Source organism: Cydia amplana, chromosome Z, assembly GCF_948474715.1.
Source record: "Cydia amplana chromosome Z, ilCydAmpl1.1, whole genome shotgun sequence".
Lineage (NCBI taxonomy): Eukaryota > Metazoa > Arthropoda > Insecta > Lepidoptera > Tortricidae > Cydia > Cydia amplana.
This window is the reverse complement of record NC_086096.1, coordinates 24,547,924-24,573,122: the sequence shown is the minus strand read 5'-3', so window position 1 is coordinate 24,573,122 and position 25,199 is coordinate 24,547,924. Positions and strand designations below refer to the sequence as shown.

Here is a 25,199-nt window from a genome sequence, read left to right as displayed (position 1 = left end):
CATAAAATTGAAATAAAAACATTATATCCATTTGTAAAATGAACTGCAGTTGGCGTCTATCGGTCGTCAAGATATTCGTAATACCGAAAATCTATGAGAGAGTTCAATGACCGGGTGGACGGAAACCGACAACTAGGTACTTTGCGACGGTTAATTGAATGTGTAGGTTTAGTTTTTGTTTTTTATTGTGAGTGAACACCCATAATACATAGCTACCGGCCGCCACTGAATGTCAACGTGACAGAAATATGTATTATAATGATCATATTTTATCTTTGATAATTACGTTATTAGGTATAAGCACATGACATAAAATAAGCAAAATACTTATAAGTAGCAGATGATGGCAGCAAGAAATCCTTGCTTTGTCTGCAATAATCTTATCGCTCCTCGAGGTTTGAGACTTAAATACACGGGCGGACGGGCTTAAACAAACGTACATGACTGACAGTTGGTGGCTGCACCTTATAACGTCAGTAACTGTCAGTGCGTGTCATAACAATATATCGATTTTAGAAAACATGTCGCGTAAATAGAAAATTATATACTTAATTATTTCTGAAAGTATACTTCTGAGAGAGTTGTGCCCATACAAAAATATAATCAGGAGAGCCAAATTAACGTCATACTAAAATTTCGTGAGTTTTAACTGAAACCACTTTTTCCCTGTGTTTGCTGCGGGGTCCTTTATTCATCAACACATTGAATCATACAGATTCGTATTCTTAATATCAGTACGTTCGTGTATAACAGGCGTTAACACGGATATTTTGGTCCGATAACCATTCATTCACTAAAAATAAAATAAAAAAATATAATTCGGCTGTTTAGCCTGTTCATGGACACAGACCCCATGTTTACATTAGAATTAAAAAAAATACTTCCCGGCCTAGGCCTTCAATTTCGTATGAAATTCCTTTACAGTTCTCTGGAGTTGCTCCGCCCTAAACGTGATACTTCGAAGCCTGATATAACGCCCGGAGCGATGACATTTCATTGCATGTTTGAGAAAAATATTATTTCGACAGTATGGCGGTGGTGTTGGTGGTGTAGGCACCGTGGGCGGCGTCGGGAGCGTGGGTGGCGTGACGGGCGCCAGCGGCGGCGTCGGCGCAGGAGCGGGTCCTAATCTCGTCAATGGAGCCTCGGTCGTGCAGTCAGCGCCCGATTCCTCTCAACATCACCAACCTTTCGATGTGCAGGTGAGTTGTACACTAGTTTTGGGTCCGGGTGATAGACTAAGCGCGGGTTGCACAATGCCCATTTGATGTGCTGATCATGGTTAAAAATGGCGCTAGCGAACGCTAACTGTATATTTGGGTTAAATAGTTACGCTGCCCTTAACCGGTTAACATCAAATCATCATCACTTCGATCAACACGAAAGGGATGCGGCATTCGCACTATTTATTTACCCTCTGCCTAGGCACCAGATCAACTGATCTAGCGCGGGTAATAAAACTAGTTGCGCTCGGATTTTTAACTAGACCAGTCCAGTCGCGCGAGTGAACACAGCAGCAGAAAAAATGCCTAATTGCTCGGTTTTTTATTGTAAAAAGAGGTCAGGGACATGAAATTTACAAAAAGAAGGTGTTACATTTCACATGTAATATTTTTATACGTATATACGTATAATTACATTTATACACAATTATTATATCTTAGTATCATGTAATTGCTGGATTTATCGATTTTGCTCGCCCAGTACAAATTGCGGATCGGTCGAGCGACAAATCCGACTTCTCATTTCTCAGAAAACAATAAAATTCTTTGACAAAAATGTGTTAGTGTGCGTGTTGTGACACTTGTGACTCGTCCGTACACAAAAACAGATCCGAGGTGTGCAAGATTTTTCTGTGTAGTGTTATTTTCTATGTATTTGTATCGTCATTACAGATTGGATTTTGTACGTGTGTGAGAAGTGCGACTGTGTGCACGTTCCCCCCCGCGAAAAATGGCAGAATGATTTGTATGTTAAGATATCGCTAGGGCCTATCCCTTCCGACGTGTCGGAAGCCCGTGTTGATCGAAGCATCATCAGATCGCCTGATAAATAGGCACTTTTTTGAACTTGTCCGTATTTCATGAATTTATGTTTAAATTTCTATATTTTTAGGAAATACGTTAATTAAATTATTAAAAGAATGTTTTTAACAATAGAAATGTGGCAGACTCTAAACGCAAAAACGTGTGACAATTGTCATGAATTGCTTTTAAAAGTGATTTTAGTTGGGAGACCAGAGACGACCCGATACAACGATACAAAAAAAATATACAACCAAAAAGAGAACCTCCTCCTTTTGAAGTCTGTTAAAAACCCTAAATAAAAGGTGGTAAGGGCCGCGTAAACACGCACTTTGGTGCGACATGAAGTAATCTAGAACATCGATACAATTTAAGTCCCATATTTTTAAAGTACCTTCTTATTTAAAACAATAGTACATTATTGCAGAGACCGCGAACGGGCAAATCGAACCTTCACATCAAAAATGTCAAAAACAATTTTCCTCTTTAATTAGTTTTTAAAAGTTAAAGGCACAAACTTATTCTGCCATTCAATATTCGTCCATTCAATAAATATAATTGTGCAATATAGTTGGTCAAACCAATTTGTCAGTCAATAAGAACCAGGAAAACTATACCCACCCTATTCTTTTGGGTGCTAGTACTAGTGTAAGACAAAGATAGTATGATTCTCTCTGTCTATGTTTGAAATGAGAAAGTCCTTTGACAAACTATATAAGCTTTATGAACACGGATGAGATCCTTAAAAAAATATAAATATAATCTTTGATTTTATTAAGCAGTATTCGCACGATCATACACGAGCACAACGGTCTTGTAATAACGAGACATGTAAGGTCGTTTATTTTACTATCTATAGCTATAGCTACTAGCTATAGCTTGAAATGATAGCTGATCGGGTTGTGTAGACGCGGCTCGCGGCTATAATAATTGGCTGTTTGCGTTTTTTTTTTTAAGTAAAAAACACTACAGTAATAAGTTATTACTGTAGTGTTTTTTTTCCGCTAGAACAGGACAGAGATAGTTTGATTTTTTTAAATTAGAGTTTGACTATAACGAAGAACTGCCCGTACTATTTTTGCTACAATAAGGTGAACATTTCCGAGCATATTGGAGAAAAATTGTTACGTATGCAATATCACAAATTGCCTCTTACTGATAATTACTAGAGATGCCCCGAATAGTAGTTTTGGCCGAATCCCGAATATTTGGCCCCTCTCTCGGCCGAAGCGCCGAATATTCGGCATTACATGCGAACATTTTCAGTCACAATTATTATGAAAAATGTTCGCTAACAAAGCACATCGTTTGCGCAGATATATTTTTTCTTGAAGTCAACTTAATCAGACCAATATGTTAAAAAAAAAATGTTTTAAACAACAAATGCTCAAAAAAGGGCATCTCTAATAAATACGTTATTTTTGCAAAAAATAAGCGTCGTATTTACTTTCTATGGTATACATTTTGTTAATACACGTTAACATTAGGCGACCAACTCGCGAACCCCAAGCGACGCGGATGAATCAATCCTTTGTAACTATAAAAGTGTCCTACGTGAATGATCTGGTTGCGAACGCGAGGCGGGGTGATGCGGCGCGATATACACGCGAATGTCGGGCGGCGCGGCGAGGATTTGTTAGATGAATTTCGCGAACGCCTTATTTAGTTGCAGTTAATTTCAGACACATATTTTAGCGAACGCTTTATTTATGTTTTAATAATTTATTATTAGATAAATTACGCAACTTCCTTTTTTTATTTGTTGAAATTTTGTGTGCCTCATTTTCAGCTTAAGCTTTATTTATAGTTATTATGTAAAATTTGTTAATCGTATTTTTCTGCGTAAGGTCACTTTCTTGAATTTGCTTTTCATTGCTAACGTAGTCTCTATTATGTCCAATCTCCTCCCATAGCCCATTATCCAGTCCATCCAACTTGCATATCCATAGCCTTGGAGGATATAATCAAACGGAGACGCCATGTCTGTAATTTTCTGTACAAAACAGTCTGCCGATTTTTGCGGGGGAGGGGAACGTCAAATGTATTATCATGCCGCGATCAGAAAGGGATTAGAAATAACAGATTTCCATACACTTACGTCAAAATCAATATGGATTGACAGCTATCTCAATCCCTTTCTAATCGCGATTCAGTACGGATATGATGGTCGTTCTTGTCTACGTGACAGCGTGATAAAACGGTGTCCGTCACTTTCTTTCCCACGGTGTTAAACAGTGACAGTTATTTTATCACGTGGATAAAGATGGATAAAGCTATCCATAATAGGCTGGCTGTAATATGCGTAACGTAAAAATAGCCATGTCAGATAAACGTCAGTCCATACATTGTGTATGACCGTTGGCCGCCTATTTTCGACAGAGGGGAAAGCCTGTTAATGGCTACTCCGTTTAGTTGTTTCCTCCAAGTCCATAGCCCATGACCTTAGGGGCTCTTCATAAATTACGTCATTTCAAATTAGGAGGGGTGGGGGGGTCTGGACATTGGATGATGGTAGCAAGACGTAGGAGGAAACGGGGTCATTCGAAGCATGATTTTTGGATGATTTTAAGGGAAGGGAAGGGGGGGGGGTCAAAAACGTCAAAAATAGATGACGTAATTTATTGACAGCCCCTTAGATCCCTTCGCAGCACAAAAGTGTTACACTGCAATAGTCTGCACCTGGCGGGGACCATCTCCGGATGTATCATATTGTCAGCTCGGGGATGGTATCCGTCACGTGTGTATCCCTTGCTTTTAGATTAAATTGAAGGGCCTGCCAGGAGATATGGAAAAGACACATAATAATACTACATATTTGCTTCGGTTTACGGTTAAATAATGCGACCCTGAAATCTGCTGCAACCTCGGAATAATAAACCAACAGGAACCGCCATTAACAGGCGTTCCCCTCTGCCAAAAGTCGGCGGCCGCCGGTCAAGGAGGTTATATAAAACTAGTTGCCATACGTCATACGCCATTCAGCAAACGTCAGTCTAAGCGGAATGTTAGGAGCAGAAAATGCCGAATTGTAGCGTTTTCTCCTGTAAAAACCGATCGGAAACATCTAGCGTACTTAAAAAACACGTTTCTTTTCATATGTAAGTACTATTACATGTAAATATTATGAAATAGTACACTAATTTAGCAAAAAACTAAAAAACATTGTCAATCTGAAAGTGATACCACTTCATGGTACTAGATCTAATTTAGGGTAAAATTTAAAGAAGACTTTCTAAATATTCATTAGGTATACCTAACTTCTAATTTGTGTTGCTTATTGTTATATAATTTATATAACACATTATTTTTCTATAACACCTTATTTTTATATCAACATAATCCATTCAATGAAATAAATAGTATAAATCATAAATAACGTGATAAGTATTACCGATATAGGGTCATTGTGCAGTTTCCGTCCATGCTCTAGGTAGTCTCTAGTTTTCGTCCACATGACAGATTAGCAAATTACATATTTGATATTTAATTTGCTACTTGCCAAATACATTTTTTATGTAGATAGATATATTGTCTCGACATTAAGGATTGCATTAAGTCCAAATTTGTGCAGCAATGTAGATTTATATTCAATTTCGTCAAGTGGACGAAAACTAAAGCTGGTCGAAAACTAACGCACCTACCCTACTACTGTTTGAAAATTCATTTTTTCTTAGTTTCTATCGTATATTTTTTATTTTACATGTCCAATGTTTGTATTGTAATTTATTTATTTTAAGGTATTTACTGCCGTCAATTTCCATAAATAGGCACTTTTAATTTATTACTCTGGTATCACTCTACCATAGTTAGTGATGGGACACCATAAAAACCAATATCGATAAAATCTATATGAACATTATAAATATATTGTTATTTTGATTTATTTTTTTAGATTTCCAAAAGATGCAATAAATTTTAAACATAAGCAGTTTTCAGCTTATCAAGCCATCGAAAACCTAAAAATATTGCAATATCAGTCACGTTTTAAATATCTAAGAACTGCATAAGTAAGTTTGTAATTCCATATAAATATATGCTATTACAAAGTTACTGTTGCAGTTCCTACAAATAGTAGGTAAAGTAAAGGTACACTACGATGTATGTACGATGTGAGTATGAATAAAGATGTGTTTAGTTATGATATGTGTATACATAGTATGGGTATGAGTACCCGAAAGAAGGACTGTCTACAAAAAGAGATGAGATCCCATCAAAAACATTACATGTAAAAAGGTGCAAGTCTCGCAACGCTTCTACTACAAAAAAGTTTTGACATGTAATGCTAATGTGAAACCAAGTCGGTTATTTTAATCAGTGCCAGGGGGTGTTAAAACCGTATCAATAAGATATCTTTAATTTGTAATACATATCATGACTTGGCAATCGCACATAATGCTTTACTCTTACCGTACTCGTAAATATATGTAATGCTCAAACTGCAACTAGCGTTATGTTCAAATTAGAATTATTTTTAATACGTGACGATAATCCTTATGTCATTATGCAGCCGTGCGATGGCCAAGTCATGATACGTATTACAAATTAAAGATATATTATTGATACGGTTTTAACACCCCCTGGCACTGATTAAAATAACCGACTTGGTTTCACATTAGCATTACATCTCAAAACTTTTTTGTAGTAGAAGCGTTGCGAGACTTGCACCTTTTTACATGTAATGTTTTTGATGGTTATAATTGACTAAAGAAGACAGTTAAAATTCAGTCAATAAAATATCGACAATATTATCGACAAGTCCCTCGCACTTCTACGTTTACTTAGAACTGACATCATCTCGTTCACGGACAGGGTTGTCTGTGTTTGTTCTTGTATTTGTGTGAATATAGTTTATGCTAGTGTTTGATAATTTTGTCGTGTGCGTGTGTAGCGACGCATGCAAAAAATGCATTAGTGTTTACATTATTTGTGTGCGTTCCTCGCCCCCCGCGCCGAAAACGGCAGAATTTTTCACATAGAAATTAGTGCGTGTCACCACTCCATATTGGATTATTACTCCGAGGCTGCAACTTAATAAGGCATTCGCAAAATTTATCCAACAAAAATTAGTTTCGTTAAAATATGCGATCCTGAAATACGCTGCAACTAAATAAGGCATTCGCAAAATATAACCAACATAAAAATTTGCTTCGCTAAAATATGCGAGTTTAAAATTTGCTGCAACTAAATAAGGCGTTCGCGAAATTCATCTAACATGCAGCAAATCGCGAGAACGGGGCGCGGAAGGTACAACAAACCATTCTTACACATACCTATTATGTAAGTGTCCTAGGTGAGAGGTGAGCGGTCTTGACGCGATGGCAAAGCGGCGCGGCGCGGCGCGGGCGCGATCCATTACGTTTTTAGACGCAAATAAGACGCGGCTAGAGGCGTGGCGCATGTAAAATACCGGATTTGATTTGATTAGTCGACTCGCATTTGATTCTTTATAGGTTATACTGTAATATATAGGGAAAAGAAATAAAAAATATTCAAACGCGCGGAAATTGACATAAAGGATTTAACCCTTAAATGCATGATTTTTTTCTTTTTGCCCGAAATTAATATATGTATCACATAATTGTTTGCCGTTTCTAGGAAAAATAGTAATAGTACATTATTGTCGAGGCTTGGAAGTAGCTACTTGCTGGCTGAGGATTCGTTTCTTGGGATTCCGTTTAAATGAATCCGAAGCCAGCAAGTCTTCGATCAACACGGGCTTCCGACACGTCGGAAGGGATAGGCCCAAGCGATATCTTGACATTCAAATCATTTTGCCATTTTTCGCGGGAGGGAACGTGCACACAGTCGCACTTCTCACTCACTTACATACAAAATCCAATCTGTAATGACGACACAAATACATAGAAAATGACACACGTCAAAGACAAATCTTGCAAACCTCGATCTCTTTTTGAGTGCGGATGAGTCACAAGTGTCACAACACGCACACTAACACATTTTCGTCGAAGAATGTTATTGTATTCTGAAAGATGAGAAGTCGGATTTGTCGCTCGACCGATCCGCAATTTGTACTGGGCGAGCAAAATCGATAAATCCAACAATTACATGAGACTAAAATATAATAATTGTGTTTAAATGTAATGAAACGTATGATATGTAAAAAAAAATATTACATGTGAAATGTAACACCATCTTTTTGTAAATTTGATGTCCCCGACCTCTTTTTACAACAAAAAACCGAGCAATTATTATTTTTTCTGCTGCTGTGTTCACTCGCGCGTCTGGACTCGGTCTAGTTAAAAATCCGAGCGCAACTAGTTTTATTACCCGCGCTAGATCAGTTGATCTTGTACCTAGGCAGAAGGGAAATAGTGCGAATGCCGCATCCCTTCTGTGTTGATCGAAGCAGCAAGTAGATTTTCAGCCGAGTCATAGTGCTTTTCTCAAAAACAGTGCAAGAAATAGAAATTATTTACCGAAGCAACGGCCTAATTGTCACAGAAAAAAGTAAAACAATTGAAAATATTTGCTTTGCCGCCTTAAAAAAAAGAGTATTGTTCTGCTGAAAATACGCCAACTTTTTTGAGATATAGTCGCGGTACCAACATTACAATAATAAGTACTCATCATCTGTTTGGCTGTTTAACGGACCTATGCCTTCATTTGATACGGCAATTTCAACTTTTAAAAAGTTTGGAACTCGACAAATAACGGAATTTGTATGCAACATTCCAGTCCCGAAATCGAGACTGCAATGTTTTTAACTTTTTTATTTTTTGACTGACCATAACCCACTTCGCGAGCTATATTTTAACCGGCAACTTCGACTTTGCCGTCCATATTTGAGAAAAAGAAATTATATCCTCGATTTTCACTGCGAAATCAGTGTTAAAAGTTGCATAGGCTAAATCATAGTTTTGGAAATATACACCGCGGGATTTAATAATCCGAAAGATTTAAACCACGTATTTTTGACGACAGTACGAGTAAATAATGTTATATCAACATGGGTCCAATTATGTGTTTTAATTAAACTACTATTTCAGTACAAATTAAATCATATTAATTTACCGCTTCTTTGTGAACAAACCTTTACTCCAGGGAGTGAGCGAGTTTAATTAATCTCAAGTAGAGAAACAGAGAGCGAGTATGACATTTCACGAATCACTCCGATATCATACGATGCACGGCGAATGCAGTGACTTGTGTTCCATGACAAGAAGTGTCAAGTTATGTCTAGGACATGTCTAGTTAGGATGATGTTTACGTTGAAATTATTTCAATTTATTGGCACCACATAATACTACAAATTGTATCAAAACTTTATTAGTTACTACAACAGTACAGTGCAGTTATTATTGTTGAAACTTTGCGATAAAATCTTTTCCTTTGACTGAGGTAACCAAAGCCATTAACTATGATTCTATCCGAAAGAAATCATGCCTCTTATTGTTTTAACTCATACTACAGCTGGAAAGGGATGATTACTTTGTTAAAATCAATGACCTTTTGTTAAAATAGGTATCGATCATGATTATCAGTACGTATTTTAAATTCGCGATGTGTTGATTTATACTGAGTAAAGTAAAATAAACAACTATGTTAAACAATTACGCTATTTTTATTAATTTAATGAATTAGGTTTTCGAAGTGTGTACCACCGCACAGACTGGTATTTGACCCTAAAAGTTGGCCAAAAATATTTTTTTGTCCCAATGGCCTCCTAACCATTTGTTATTTAGGTTTTAGAGTTAAGAAGGTAAAAAAAAGACATTAAGTATTATATTTCAACTTTTATTGGTCATTTTCTTCAAAGCTTACATTGGCAATGTCACTTTCTAACAATAAATTCAGGACATCAGCAGAAAGTGGATGTTTATTTTTATTTTTCCTGGTTCTCATGCCTGTCAGGACAGGATCAGATGTTAATAGCAGTCTGTTCAAAACATCTACGTTGCAGGCTACCCGGGAAAACTTCCGTGTATAGTTCAGTCGGAACATCCTTATATGTTTGTTGCGGGCTTCTGCCGCTTCTTCGGAAAGTTGTCCAATGGGAAGAATGGCTTCCGCTACCACCTGGGACCCATGACGTAGCACTTTGTGTAAGGTCGGAGTCATTGGGTAGAACTCATACAAGTTCACGTATAACTCAGCCGTTTTTTGGCAATACATCTCATCATAATTTACACGAAATATTTTTTTAAGTAAATAACCACGTGTTAATTATGTAGAAAATCGAAACAAAAGAATTAACGAAATTTGGGTATCACCTACCTGCTTTCGGTAGAGATATGCATCCTTTGAGCCACTCGACGTTGTTATCTAGGAATCTGGCTTTTGTATTGCGAGCAGCTGACCATTTTTGTTTAAATTGATGCTTGATTTGAGACAGTTTATGCTTTATGTCAGGAATATTGTGGTCATTTTCTGTATATTGATTCAGTAGTTCGTGCTCCATAAATTGCAACTTTTCGTTAAAAGTTGAGCTATCTGAGCGTTCAATTATAGCAAATAAATCATTTCTAGATAATATCCGCATTCCAGAAGAACCTAAAACAAAAAAACACAACTATAAGTAAAATCTCATGTACTGAGTATCGAATGTGCTTACGGAGAAAAAAATCACCAAAAATAGAGGGGTGCATTGGGGTGGCTATTTTTCACTTTATATTATTAAGGAAAGTCCATTCTATCACATGCCATTCAAATGTTTGCTTGGAAATGCTTGGAAACTTATTAAAACTTCCAATGTTCTTGAAAAACTTGTCTTTTTATATAAAATTTCCCGGTACTCACTTCTCAAGGGTATTAATGAAGAAAATCAATTAATTATTAAGTAAAATTTAGTGTTAAATAAAGTACATACCTGGTTCTTCATGATCCATATTAAAAACCAACACAAAACTTCCCGATCAAGGAATAACACATATTTGAAAACTATGAAATTTGAGCGCATCGAACAATCACGCGGACACTTTCGGCGAACGGTAACTTTCGACTAAGCCTGCGCGGGTGGTGGATGGCCTTAGCACGTGGTATTTTTTTTTACTGTGTGGAGGGGTTATCCTAGTTTTAAGAAACAATGGTTGAGAAGGGGTACAGCGTAAATAAAAAAAATGGATTTTGGCCAGCTTCTGAGGCACAATACCTGTCTGTGCACCGTATTCTGCACAAAGATTTATTTTTAAACGGATTTCATTATTTAGGTTTACAAAAATGTTCTTTATTTCTTCGGAAGCCGTTCGAATTCTTAAAAAATCTTCTCCAGAGTTCACTGGTGTTGAGTATTCCTTATCTTTCAGAGTTCCCCATAAAAAAAACTAATGGTGTTAAGTCGGGTGACCGGGCGGGCCAGGTTAGGACGTTGCTTCCACGGCCAATCCACCTCTCAGGGTATTGTTCGTCTAGCCAATTTACGAACTTCTAGGCTGAAGTGGGTCCGTCGTGCCGGAACCACATAGTTCTTCGGGTTTCCAATTCCGTACACAATGTGAATATCCGCTAAATGAGCCGGAGGATAATGCGGCATGGCGAATTTTATTTATTACAGTCAATCAAATTTTTAAGATTTTATCTTGCGTGACAATCAGTTAATTATTACTTCATACGTGGGTCATACTGAAAGTTTCTGGATTCTGATAAATAAAACGACTTATTATCCTTATGACATATTTATTGTTTTTCGAAGTATATACCCTCACTATTTACACACTTTTGCATTCGCTGGAACCATTGTGAAAAGCAGTGGGTCCAGTCTTCCTTAGGGACCTCTTCGATGGCTTCGTGGAAAGCATTCACTGCCAGTTCCGGGCTTGTAAATCGTAAACCTCTGAGTTTATCTTTAATTTTTGGAAAAAAAAAATCACATGGTGCGAGATCGGGGCTATATGGCGGATGAGTCATTAATTCCACATTTGAGGCCTTCAAATACGCATTCGTTACCTTGGCGGAATGTGCCGACGCGTTGTCGTGGTGGAGGACTATTTTGCTACGGGGACGCTTTTCACGAACTTTGTCAAACACTCTGGGCAAGCACGTGTTTACATACCAATCTGCAGTTACTGTCTTTTGGTGTTCAAGCGGTATAGTGGTGTAATGCCCTGATTTTCCGAAAAAAGAAGCAACCATTTTCTTACCAGTGCTTCGACTTTTTTTAACTTTCGTCGGCAAGTCTTCAAAAGGAAAGACCCACTCCGCCGATTGACTTTTCCTTTCTGGTTCAAAACAGTAAACCCAGGTTTCGTCACCTGTCACGATATTATATACAGCCGTTGATTGTCCGCCGTCAAATTTTTTTATCATTTTACGGCACCACTCTACACGCAGTCCTTTCTGGTCTTCCGTCAAATCGTGCGGTATCCATCGCGTACAAAGTTTCCGAACCTTAAGGTGCAAATGCAGTATCTTTTGAACCTGACTCATTCCGATGCCTAAGGTAGTACGAATTTGCTGACAGGTAATTTTTTTGTCAGTTTCAATTAGTTGTCGTACAGTATCAATATTACAATCGGTAACCGCTGTCGCCGGCCGGCCCTCACGTTCATTGTCATGGAGATGGTCACGTCCTCGTCTAAACTCACTAAACCACGAATAAACAGAGCTACGAGATGGGGCTTCATCGCCAAATGCTAATTGAAGTCTTTGACAACTTTCTTGCTGAGTTAAACCATATCGAAAATCGTAAAAAATCATGCTTCGAAAATTTTCACGACTTAACTTCATTGCAACAACGACACACGAATTTCAACCCAACGTCACGATGAAAAAACAAATGACAGTCTCACAAATTAAAAAGTAATATACTGCCAGAGAGTTCCTTTTTCAAACCCTGTAATTTTTTTTTTAATTTTCGTTTTCTAAGTGGCCAGTTCCAGGAATTATCAGTATGCCCTAAGTACTAATGAAAAATGTCATTTTAGTGACATCAATTTCAAACTATCAGCCAGTTATCGTGAAGGTAAATAGTTTGCACTCTCGCGATTGAGAACAGAACAAAATTTCGGTAGTGAAACCTTTTTTGTAGGATAGATACCAAACGTGCTAATAAGAGTAATAAGTAATAACCATGCAGTTAGTGCGTCTGCGTGTAAAATTAGTTGGTGGCTACGTCACGCATTAGGGTGTGTTAGAATTGAGATTTTTTAACTTGTGATTTGTTTTAAATAATTAATATCTCTTAAATTATGGGTTTTTGGACTATATGTTATATAACTTTATATACTCTAATTAGGCTTTAAAATCGTTGGTTTAAATCTTTCGGGTTATTAAATCCCGCGGTGTATAGCTATTAGTAAGGGGTATAGGAAAAATCTAAACTGCCATCAGAAAGGTACACTGTTTATGATGTTCCTATGATAAAGTTTGTAAATATAAAATAATTACAAACCCCGAAAAATCTGCCCAAAATCACATACTAAAAATCATCAACTTCCAGGTTTTTCCAAGTTTTCCGACATTTCGTCTATAAACAAATGTAATTTTTATAAATTAAAATACTGCGTAAAGGCCATGGCAGGATAAGCTAAGTGAATCTGCCCCCAGCGAGTTTTGGCTTGTAATTTTTTTCGATGATGTGGCTTTGTATTGGTAACAAGTATGCAAAATTTGAGCCCCCAAAAATGTATAGTTTTAAAATAAAAAATAAAAAACGAAATATGATCTTTTTTTTTCCTAGCCAGCCAATTAAAAAAAAATACAAATACTTTACAAAATATAGCTGGTCAACCAAATCTTGTCAGTAAAAAAAGGCGCGAAATTCAAATTTTCTATGGGACGATATTCCTTCGCGCCTACATTTTTCAAATTTGCCGCCTTTTTCTACTGTCAAGATCTGGTTGACCAAGTATAAATGCATTTACTTAATTTTATCTGTGGTAGAACACGGTGTTTTTTTAAATTGAATATACGTCACTATACATTTTCTATACCCGCTCGTCGTTGTATAAGTGGTCAGTGTTCATCAGTATAAGCATGCACGTTTCTATAAAGATTTTTTAATCGAGTAGTTTGACGAGCGGGTATAGAAAATGTATAGTGATGTATTTTCTATTAAAAAAAAACACCGTGTTCTACCACAGATAAAATTAAGTGAATGCATTTATTTTGTAACTTATTAAAGAGGCTAGCTTTGGTGAAAAATTTGGAGGTGTCGCTGACGTGAAAGTAATTTTTTTTTTTTTGAAAAAAGTAATTGTATTTTTTGTTTGTATGGCAATTTATCCTATAATTAATGTCATATAATTAACTGTCTTTACTATATGCACATTATACGTGACGCACGTCAAAATCGGCTGGCTAGAAAAAAATATATTGAAAAAAGATCATATTTCGTTTTTTATTTTAAAACTATAAATTGATGAGGGGCTCAAATTTTGCATACTTGTTACCAATACAAAGCCACATCATCGAAAAAAATTACAAGCCAAAACTCGCTGGGGGCAGATTCACTTAGCTTATCCTGCCATGGCCTTTATGTAATAATTCGGAAAATGTATTAGTTTTACTATTGAAATAATATAAGGAACAATAGTACATTATTGTAGAGGTTCGGAAGTAGCTACTTGCAGGCTGAGGATTAATTGAATCCGAAGCCAGCAAGTAGCCTTCCAGCCGAGTCATATATAGTGCTTCTCTCAAAAATGGTGCAAGAAATAGAAATATTTTACAGAAGCAACGTTCTAATTTTCACAGAAAAAAGTAAAACCATTAAAAAGATTTGCTTGCCGCCTTTAAAAAAAAGAAGTGTATTTTTCTGCTGAAAATACGCCAACGTATTTGATACACCTAAATAGTCGCGGTACCAACATTATAATAATAAGTGCTGATTATCTGTTTGGCTGTTTAATGGACCTATGCCTTCATTTGATATGGCCATTTAAAGTTTTAAAAAGTTTGGAACTCGTTAAATAATGGAATTTGTATGCAACATTGCAGTCCCGAAATCGCGACTGCAATGTTTTTAACTTTTTAATTTTTTGAATGACCTTAAACTACGCACTTCGCAACCTATTTCTTAACCGGCAACGTCGACTTTGCCGTCCATTTTTTGAGAAAATAGAATTTGTTTAACCCTTAATCTGTGAGATGTCTAATGCTTTGTAGACATTTGGCAACACTATGCATTTAAGGGTTAAGCGCTAATAAGGTACATATATGGCATTAACGACTAATGTGAGTTTGCTGTGATAATTAATTACTCGACAAATTAATTATTTATTAGTTTTATTACTAGGGTAATTCGCCAGTACCTGGCCATCTGTTAGTAACTGGCCACCCTAAACAAAAAATGAATTCTATTCACCTATAAACAGAATTCATTTTAGTATAAGGTGGCCAGTTATACAACCTTAATAACACTCTTTTATTTCTATAAATGGGTTACAATTTACAAAATATTACAAATTCACATTACACATTCTAACATAATAAGTAATAAAATACACACATTATAATTAGCATATTGGCCAGTTATTGAAACCTTATACTAAAATAAATTCTGTTTATAGGTGAATAGAATTCATTTTTAGTTTAGGGTGGCCAGTTACTGGCGAATTACCCTATTACATATTTTAAGCTAAAAGCGAAGTCTGCGGCTTTTCAAAAATATATTTAACCTCTAGTCGCCCAGAGGCCTATTCGCTCCGTGCAAAGCACCTGGTAGGGGAAGCCGAAACGATCGCAGCGCTTGATGTGGCCAATACTGACAAGTTTGGTAACTTTGTTTCTGTCAATTCCCATACTTCTCAGTTATTTTAGCTTTATAATCACACTTACGATAAAAATGGGTCACGATAGCTATTGTGTGGTAAACTGCAATAATACTGGACGAAACAGTAATATTAAAATTTATATATTTTCAACGCCGAGCTAGATATTAGCCTTTTATATCATATAGTACTATTCCAGGCTTAACAACGTAATGGCTAAACATTTTATCTAGTCTATGTCAACACAAGAGTTTTTCTTGTATGTTAATAAAATAGTATGGCTAATACAGTGTACCAACATTAAGTGAATGTAATATTAGTTATTGAAAGCCCGTCAAAGGCACACTTTTCGCACGTAGGGTTATCTGTCGTCTGTCACAAGTGTCACAACAGACATTGTGCCTAAAGCGGGAGAACATACATTTTTAACACAAAATATGTTGATTAAAACCTGTGAAAAAGGTCAAAGTTTTTATAATTGCAAGCATCGTACGTATCCCCAGGATGAGGATCACTAAGTAAGTCATCAAAACATAGCGAAACATACATTTTTTCATTGAATTTGTAACGAAACAACAACGAAGAAAATTGACCGAATAATATAAAATACACAGATAATTCTTACTGTTTTCACTAAAGCAAAAACCAAGTGTATTTAACATGAAATAGGAATAGATTCCGCACATTGTTAAGTATATTATAGTAAATATTTTTAAGGAATAATCTTTATTTTGTTGCGCTCGTTATTTGACAGCGCCGACCACGTTGCGAACGCTAGGCGGCGCTGCCATCGTGCACGGTCCCAATAAAAAGGTCTCCTGTTCCATTCCAATTTGAACTTCGTGTTGACAAAATAACATTTCATTTTGCTTGGCAAGGTTTGACTTATGGGCGGCTAGAGGGTAAACAGTCATATATTGTTGGTTTTAACAATAGTTGCAGTTTAGTGTAACCGAAAATTATACTATTTTTCAACTTGATGTACTTTTCTTATTATTTGGTATATCTGCTTATTTATTATTAAACATTATACTTATAGAGGATATTCAATAATATTCATAGTCACTTAGTACATATGTATTTTGGAATAATCCATTTAGTCATTTTCAATGTAGAGCAGTTCAAAGTCAACTGTGGATTGTGAACGTTTTCTTATAATTTGTTAGACCCAGGGCCCTTTTCTCAAAAGCTTGTAACTTGTAATACATGTGGAAGTCCCTTTCTAACAAAAGCTGTCAAAAAGTGACATCCGCTTGTATTACAAGTTACAAGCTTTTGGGAAACGGGCCCCAAGTAGTGAAAATGTTACAGTATGTTATTATATATGTATATTTGTGATCTACTCACAAAGCCTTTTCATTGGTACCTACCCCACATGGTATGTTTAAAAAAAAAGGACTAAATAAATTTACTAAGGGCTAATTTAGACGATGCGAGAACTCGCATGCGAGCTTCATTACATTGCGGGATTCGATCGGTCGGTTGAATTGGACATAACAAACAGTCCGCAATGTAATTAAAAATGCGAGTTCGTGCGCCGTGAGTTTATGACGTCACGGCAACTACCCATGTTTGTGTTCAGGGCATTATACTGAATGCATTGATATAACATATTTACCCATATCCGAGATGACATATGGACGAAAAGTATCCGCCGCCCTACTATTAGGATTTTGATTTTTTTAAACAATTTTGGTGGCTATATAAAAAGTAAGCATTTGATGTGCCTTGCGCGGCATCCGCACCTAAAATCGATAAGACATTATTGACACGTCTGAGACGCCGTTGATAGGTTCACGCGATCGGCCCGATGCTATCACATACAGGCAGTAATGGTAACTGTAGTTAAGGTGTATGTTTATTGCTTCCTCCAGCAAGCGCCGTGGAAACGCGCCCGGAGATAGTCGCTCGTTATAAACACGAGTAAACTTCTTTTTCTTACACTTCTTTAAGATGAGAGCGATAGGGTTGAATCTTGTCAAGCATTGTCGAAATTAATGAATAATGTATTTTTCTCCAATAATATGCTCGGAAATGCTCACCTTATTGTCAGTGTCGCACTATAAGGGTTCCTTTTGTCCCTTTTTGGTATGGAACCCTAAAAAGGTACTTATATAGGTATTAGGTAGTAAATGAAGAAATCAGATTCATGCTTAACTGATCTGTACTTAGATCTACGAAGGGTTAAGTGCAAGATATGTAAGATAAAGTACCTTGAAGAGACTTCTTTGGTATATCTTGCTTGTTGAACTTTCTATGGGTACGAAAGAATAACACTAGGTACTTCTAAAAAAAAAATCTGTCATTAGGTACGTATAAAGTTGATGTGCAGACTGTTTGCTCATCTGCACGCTTTATAACACAATAGTACAAAAACGCATTTGCTATTCCTGCAGGAGCATGCACGCGATGAAATACGGTAAAATAATTGATTATTTAAGCAGCAAGCATTATTCACATCGAACCTTCACATCAATTATTTTTTTAAAGTTTAATGGCTCCTCTACACGATGGGCCAACGCCGGCCACTCCAAGGGACGCAGCCATGCTGTAGAATGAAATAGCAATATCACTTGCTCCCTCTAACGCATAAATGCGTCCCTTGGAGTGGCCGGCGTTGGCCCATCGTGTAGAGGAGCCATAAGGCACAACCCGCATAACGCACACTGTCATGTTCTTTCTAAATAATGACGCATTATAAGTAAGCGCTATAGCATACTTATATTGCATACGCACAGCACGTGCACGCTGTTTTTACACACCTGGGATCTTTAAAAAATATAAATGTTATTATTAGTCTTTGATTTTATCCCTGTGGCCACGTAGTCCGACTGCTTTGTCCTACTAGTCGGACGACGTGGATTTATTTTTCCCGTTGGTTCGTCTATCGGACTGCATGGAATCGCAATTCCATGTCGCCCGAGTGATCGGTCTACCTGGCCTTTTTTTCCTGTTGTTAAATTATTCAGTTAGATATATATACTTACTTACTTTAACTTAATTGTTTTTATTATAATGACTTTATGGTGAGAGTTTCTAGTCCGATTAATCGATCTAACAGGAAAAAAAGGCCAGGTAGACCGATTACTCGAACTAAGCGAATCCATGCAGGCCGATTAGTCGATCTAACAGGAATTAAAAAGGCCAGGTAGACCGATCACTCGGGCGACATGGAATTGCGATTCCATGCAGTCCGATAGATGAACCAACGGGAAAAATAAATCCACGTCGTCCGACTAGTAGGACAAAGCAGTCGGACTACGTGGCCACAGGGGATTTTATAAGCAACCAAAAAAAGCAAAAGATTATACACAACCGTCTTCTAAGAAAGAGATAAGTAAGGTCATTGAATTCACTTGTTCACTATCCCATAGTCGTTATAATCGTTTAAAATAGTGACACGAAAAAATTATTGGGTCTAAATTGGAATAACGCTCGACGTACGATTTCCAAATTGCCAGCATTCCTAAAACATAAGTAACGACCAAGGGCCCGTTTCTCAAAAGCTTGTAACTTGTAATACAAGTGGTAGTCCCTTTCTAACAAAAGCTGTCAATAAGTGACATCCGCTTGTATTACAAGCTTTTGAGAAACGGGTCCCAGACACCTCAAAATAAATTATAAAGAGTTGTATTTTCATCAATAATATGCCTCTTTTTATTATATGATCGCTAAGCAGCCTTTCCTAAGAACTTTTAGTGTTACCCTCGTTATTTCATAACCGTCGAAATATAAATCAGGATTTTAACAAATACTGCTTCAAACCTTGTAAGGGTTTATTTTATATATATCATTTAGGCTTTACGACCGAGTAGAGTTCAATGAACCACCAGCGACAACAACGGGTCTTTGCGACTTGTATTGTTCTTAATGAATGCAAGTCGTGCGAAAACAGAAATCAGGTTAGCGCTGATGAAAGCCATTGCGTTAGCATTTAATATAGTTTTTGCATGTTTGAAAATCGGAGCACTTGTAGAGCACCAACTCTGTTTATAATTGATTCTGCTTTCACACGACATATCAAGATACCTATTTTATTTATGTCACGAGTATATTCATTTTGTACTGGAGACTGTGAGCTTTAACCCCCATGCTCTCTGCTTTCGCAGCGTTGTACGTATTTTTACTAAGAAGAGAGAAGACATTTTGTAATAACTCAAAAATCGTTGAAAAGTGGATATCCCTGCCACAGCCCATTTTGAACGAATGCCAAAATGATTAATTATTAAATGTCTTATCCTTTATCACGAAACGGCTTACACATTTAAAATAAATGATGATTGATGATATTATTGAGCCACGATACAGGTTTTGCCGCTGTTTTTCAACAAGAATAGTAAAAATATCACATTTAGTTTAGGATTAAACCGCAATTATAGTTGGGCAAGTATAGTACCAAGAGGAGTTGAGCACCTATTAATTATATGCTAAGTATATAATTAATAGGTGCTCTAGTACAGGGTGGCCAAATAAGAGGCATACACTTTATTTTTGAAATTATATTCTATAAAACATAAAAAATATTATGTATTCCTTGTTAAATATAATATGTAGGGTCAGCAATTACACATGAAAAATAATGTCAGACAAATGTCCACCTCTAGCAGCATGGCAGATGCGAACCCTTTTCATCGCGTTTTTCATCACTTTTTCACACATTTCTGGCGTTATCTCAGCGACAGTGTTTCGAATATTTTGTTTTAATTGCTGAAGGTTCGTTGGCCTATTAGCATATACACGTCCCTTTAGATAGCCCCACAGAAAAAGTCAGGAGCTGTTAAATCAGGCGATCTTGGGGGCCAGTCAATGTCACCGTTTCTCGAAATTAATCGACCGGGAAACGTTATTTTTAATGTTTCTATTGTTTTTAATGATTAAAACACGTTGTTCCGTCGTAAAACGCTCCATAATAAATTTGCCGTATCTACACAAACTAATTTTCATGCAATAACTGTCATATTTACCGCCAAAATAAAATGGCGGCAAAAAAAAGTTGTATACCTCTAAGTTGGCCACCCTGTAGTAATCTTGTTTTGTTAGAAAAATGTGAGAAAATAGAGATCCATGAAAATACCGAAAAAGCACGAGGTGCGTAGGGACGCAATATAGGGGTGAATAGGGATGACTGAAGAGTGGAGCGGGACGCCTCTGGTAGTTAATAGGGACGCAATAAGTGGAAATAGGGACAGGGCTGCCAAAAATTGGTTTTAACATTCGGAAGCTCGCGGATGGCACTCGCGGTTGCAATACTTGCAATGTTGTTGAGTCACTTCTAACTTCCATATTTTTCCTTCTAATCTCTTTAGATCCATCATAATGGTTTCTAATGTTTCCAAAAACTTTTTTATCACTTTTTCTACAGCTTCTACAGTTGTTTTCGACATATTTCAATTTTAATTGTTAAAACCACGCTCACACTTGTATATATATATATTATATATAAATATATTAAGTAACTGTTTTTAATTATTAGGATTTTTATTACTACTTTCGTCCGTATAACAAGCCCCGCTTAATAATTAAATAACAATTAAGAGTAATCATTCCGAGTGTGGTATAAAGCGTCATTCTATGGAACTTGCTAATTATGTAAACAAACCGCCATATTAAAATTGTCTCTGAATGTCAATTTACTAATACTGACTTTTGTTTACATACCTAGTTAGCAAGTTCCATAGAATGACATTATAGGTACCTATATATTTTTATGATAACCTACAACAAATAATTAAAAGTTTATTTTTTAGTCATCGTTTTATTCGGGTTTGAACTTATAATATTTACCTAATCATTCTAAAGTACCTATGTACAATAAACTATCTAGACCAGGGGCCCGTTTCTCAAAAGCTTGTAACTTGTAATATAAGCGGATGTCACCTTTTGACAGCTTTTGTTAGAAAGGGACTTCCACTTGTATTACAAGTCACACGCTTTTGAGAAAAGGGCTCCAGGTAGGTACTTACTTGTCAACTTATTATATTTTTCACAACCCTGATCACTTGTCCTATTCGTACCTTAGTCGTTCTCGTCCCTATTCACCCCGGATCCAGTATGCATCAAAATGGCCTGTTTTCCCCCAAAAAAAGCCGGTCAAGTGCGAGTTCGTTTAACTCGCGCACCGAGGGTTCCGTACAAACTTTCAATTTTCCCATATAACAATATGCACGTAAGACTTTTGATGAGAAGTGTACTAAGCTTAAACAATTACGCTTAGTATTCTGTATACAAGTACAGCGTTATTTATCGGCAAATTGACTAACTAATTTTCGCGACCTGTATGTATATCGGTCTTTCATAGATCATTATTTAGGGGTCATCCATTAATTACATCACACGAATTTCTAGGTTTTTAGACCCCTCCCCCCTTATTGTCACACTTGGTCACATTTGGCAAACCCTTCGCCCCTGGTGTGACGTCACATTTTTTCAACAAAATCGGCAACGCAAGCGGCAAGCAAAAATTTTGGAAAAAGTAATATATGTATACCAAGTAGCATGTAAGTGTCGGCAAAATCAATATACCAGCCAATTTAGAACTTAGAGTAATTAAAGGGACGTATAAGGGTGTCAGAAAAGATTTAAGCTGTATAAAAGGTATTTTACAGTTATTATACAGCTCAAGCTGTATAAAAGCATTATAAAGGATACTGCGTAAGCATGAGGTGCTTTATCAGAATAAAAAAAATTTACTATAAAACTTTAGGTGTTGTGTGACACTACAAGCTAATTCTATCCTTAAAGCTGTATACAGGCTGTATTGTAGTATCACTTGGCACTAGTAGCTGTACAAAAGTATCTGTCAACTCCGTTTTAAAACTTTAAGAGTTGTGAGACACTACAAGCTAATTTTAGCGTAAAAGCTGTATATTGGCTGTATTGTAGTATCACTTGGCACTTGTAGCTGTACAAAAGTATCCGTCAACTCCGTTTTAAAATTATTTCTTATGGCGTAGTTTTACTCTCCTATAAGTATAGTAGTTGTATAACTTCTGCCTATAAGGGTATTATAAAACTAAAAGAATAAATGATAGCTATAGTACAGCTTTTTTCTGTATTACTGACAGAGCCGATTAAAGCAATTTTGTGGCGTAATTTGACACTCGTATAGTATAGTTTTACGAGTTCTCACTGAGTGTAATATAAAACTGAAGGATTATACCTTATGTAAGGAGAACCAAAATACAGCCAAACGATTAAAAATATTCTATTTTAAAGCTGATTCGAATCCAAAAGCTATAAAAGTTACTCCACTAATTACACAGTAAAGCTACTAAGATTATAATGCTCTCCAACTATCTTGTAGGCTGTTTAAAAATTGTCGCCATTTTACAATGAATAAAAACATATTTAAAAATGTAATTAAAGAAATACTTGCAAATATTTAGCAAAAATTAAAGCCGTTTTAAGATTACCAGCTTAAAATAAATTGACTATAATGACTATAGCAAAAGAAATTATATTTAATAAAAAAAATACATTCTAACCTTAAAAACAAGCACTAACTTAGCAATTTTTTTTATTTTTCTTGTGTTTCTCTTGATTATTTTGCAGGCGCGTGAATATTTTGCCGGTAAATAAATATACACAGGTTCACAATAAATATTAATCGGCACTTAGGTACCTATATAATATAATATCCGCTCCCGAGATCCTTTATTAATATTTAAAGTCCCTTACTTATCACATCCACTTATAACATTTGTCGCCATTACAAATATTACGAATGAACAAGAAGACATTTTAGTTTATTAAATTATTTTTAATCTCTTGTATTTCTTTTTAAAAACTTATTTACAACTTATATTCTTAAATCGTACTTATAAGATATTATCTGTAGTGTTAAGGTTTCCTTTACACCAAATTACAGCTATAATACAGCTATTATACAATTTATACAGCTTATATACAGCTACTCTACAGCTCCAATAACGCGAAAAGCTGTATAATTTGGGCCCTTTTTTAACTTATAAGGGCTGTATAAGCGCTTATACAGACTTTGTACAGCCTAAGTGTACAGCTTATAGTATACAAATAAACTTATATACAGCTTTTATACAGCTTGAAATGCTACTTGGGATGTCATTTCATAACTTAAAACTGGTTAGGACAGAAAATTAAACGAATAAAAATTATTATCGTTCCATAAACTTGTTATTTAACTGTACAGCTAATTAAATAATTTAAATAAGTTAGTGTCGTCACAAAGTTTATGACTCCCCCTGTCACAACATGTCACATTTTTTTCCCGTGGGAACCACTCCGTTATAATTTTGGTCCATTTTGTCCTGCTATCTCTTGTCATGTGTCCCGTCCATCGCCATTTTAGCTGTCTTATTTTCTTTACTATATCCTCCACCTTTGTCGTAGACCGTATTTCCTCTGCTCGTTTGCGGTCGTTTAGCCGAACACCAAGCATGCTCCTTCCGATTCCTCTCTGACAGGTTCTCAGTTTAAGGAGTTGTTTTTGAGTCGGTGCCCATGTCTGGCATCCATACGTGAGGCAGGGTAGGATACATGAGTTGAACACTTTTCTCTTGGCTGACATAGGGAAGTGAAGTACTTCTTTGAGGGACCAAAATCTTTTCCACGCGGATGCCACTCTTCTTTCTAGTTCTAAGTTTATTTGGTTTTTAAAGGACCTTGAACGAATTAGACCTTGTTACTAGACTTTGAAGTTTTGCCCCCTCTTTATATTGGTAATTTTCTATTAATAAAAAGAAATTAAATTTGTTCATAACTATTTCAAATCTATAGCTTCAAGTTCTCGAGATATTTAGCAATATGACAGACGGACGGACGGATGGACAGAGTCGCACCATAATTCCTTTTGTACCTTTTTGGTACGGAACCCTAAAAAGGTAATTAAAACTAAATGATTAAGAACTATTTTATTACAAATCGATTCTGGAACATAAGACAAAAGTTTATATAAACTTTAACATTTGTGGCCATCGAGGAAAAATTCCTTTAAAAACTCCCTCAAAGTTCAAAATTGTCCATATTCACCCCATTTGACGGTAGTCAGTTAAATTTGTCTGAATTAAACAAAATAAGAAAAAGCTGTATGTTATGGTTAGTAGCGGAGCGGAGGAGAAAGTGTTCACGTGTGAAGGAAGGCCGGGCGAGGTGAGAGGCGGCGGTGGGCGGTAGAAGACGGCCCGCGCAGTTTAATTTCCCACGAGGTCGATCTCAGCGCCGCAGTGCTCAACCCGCGGGAATTAATTGCCAGTAATGAATAGTCAAGTGAACAACCGTTAATTATGTGTACCTATAATATTTGGTATAATGGCGTTCGGTATTCCACAGAAACTCGTATGCGACGAAGGGATACCATGTTTTGGCAAAGACTTGTGTGTGTGTTCATTTCTTATTATGAATTAGTATACGTGTCGCTACCTTTTCACTTTGCCGTCACATTCTCTTTTCTCTTAGAACCGTCAGTTCGCACCGATATGACATTCTTGTGATAGTAAAAGAATAGATAACCTCTTCTTGTAATAAAAAAATA

The 25,199-nt window shown here is 36.3% G+C and overlaps 1 protein-coding gene across 4 annotated transcripts in view; it reads left to right on the top strand.

Annotated features, from left to right (window-relative positions):
- The window catches only part of LOC134661276 (maternal protein pumilio), a 305,529-nt gene that overhangs the window by 59,688 nt on the left and 220,642 nt on the right, over positions 1 to 25,199 (top strand). For all 4 annotated transcript variants that reach the window (XM_063517266.1, XM_063517263.1, XM_063517265.1 and 1 more), the window contains one exon: positions 1,029 to 1,202. In XM_063517266.1, the coding sequence (XP_063373336.1) occupies positions 1,029 to 1,202 (174 nt within the window). The remainder of the gene's footprint in view (positions 1 to 1,028; positions 1,203 to 25,199) is intronic.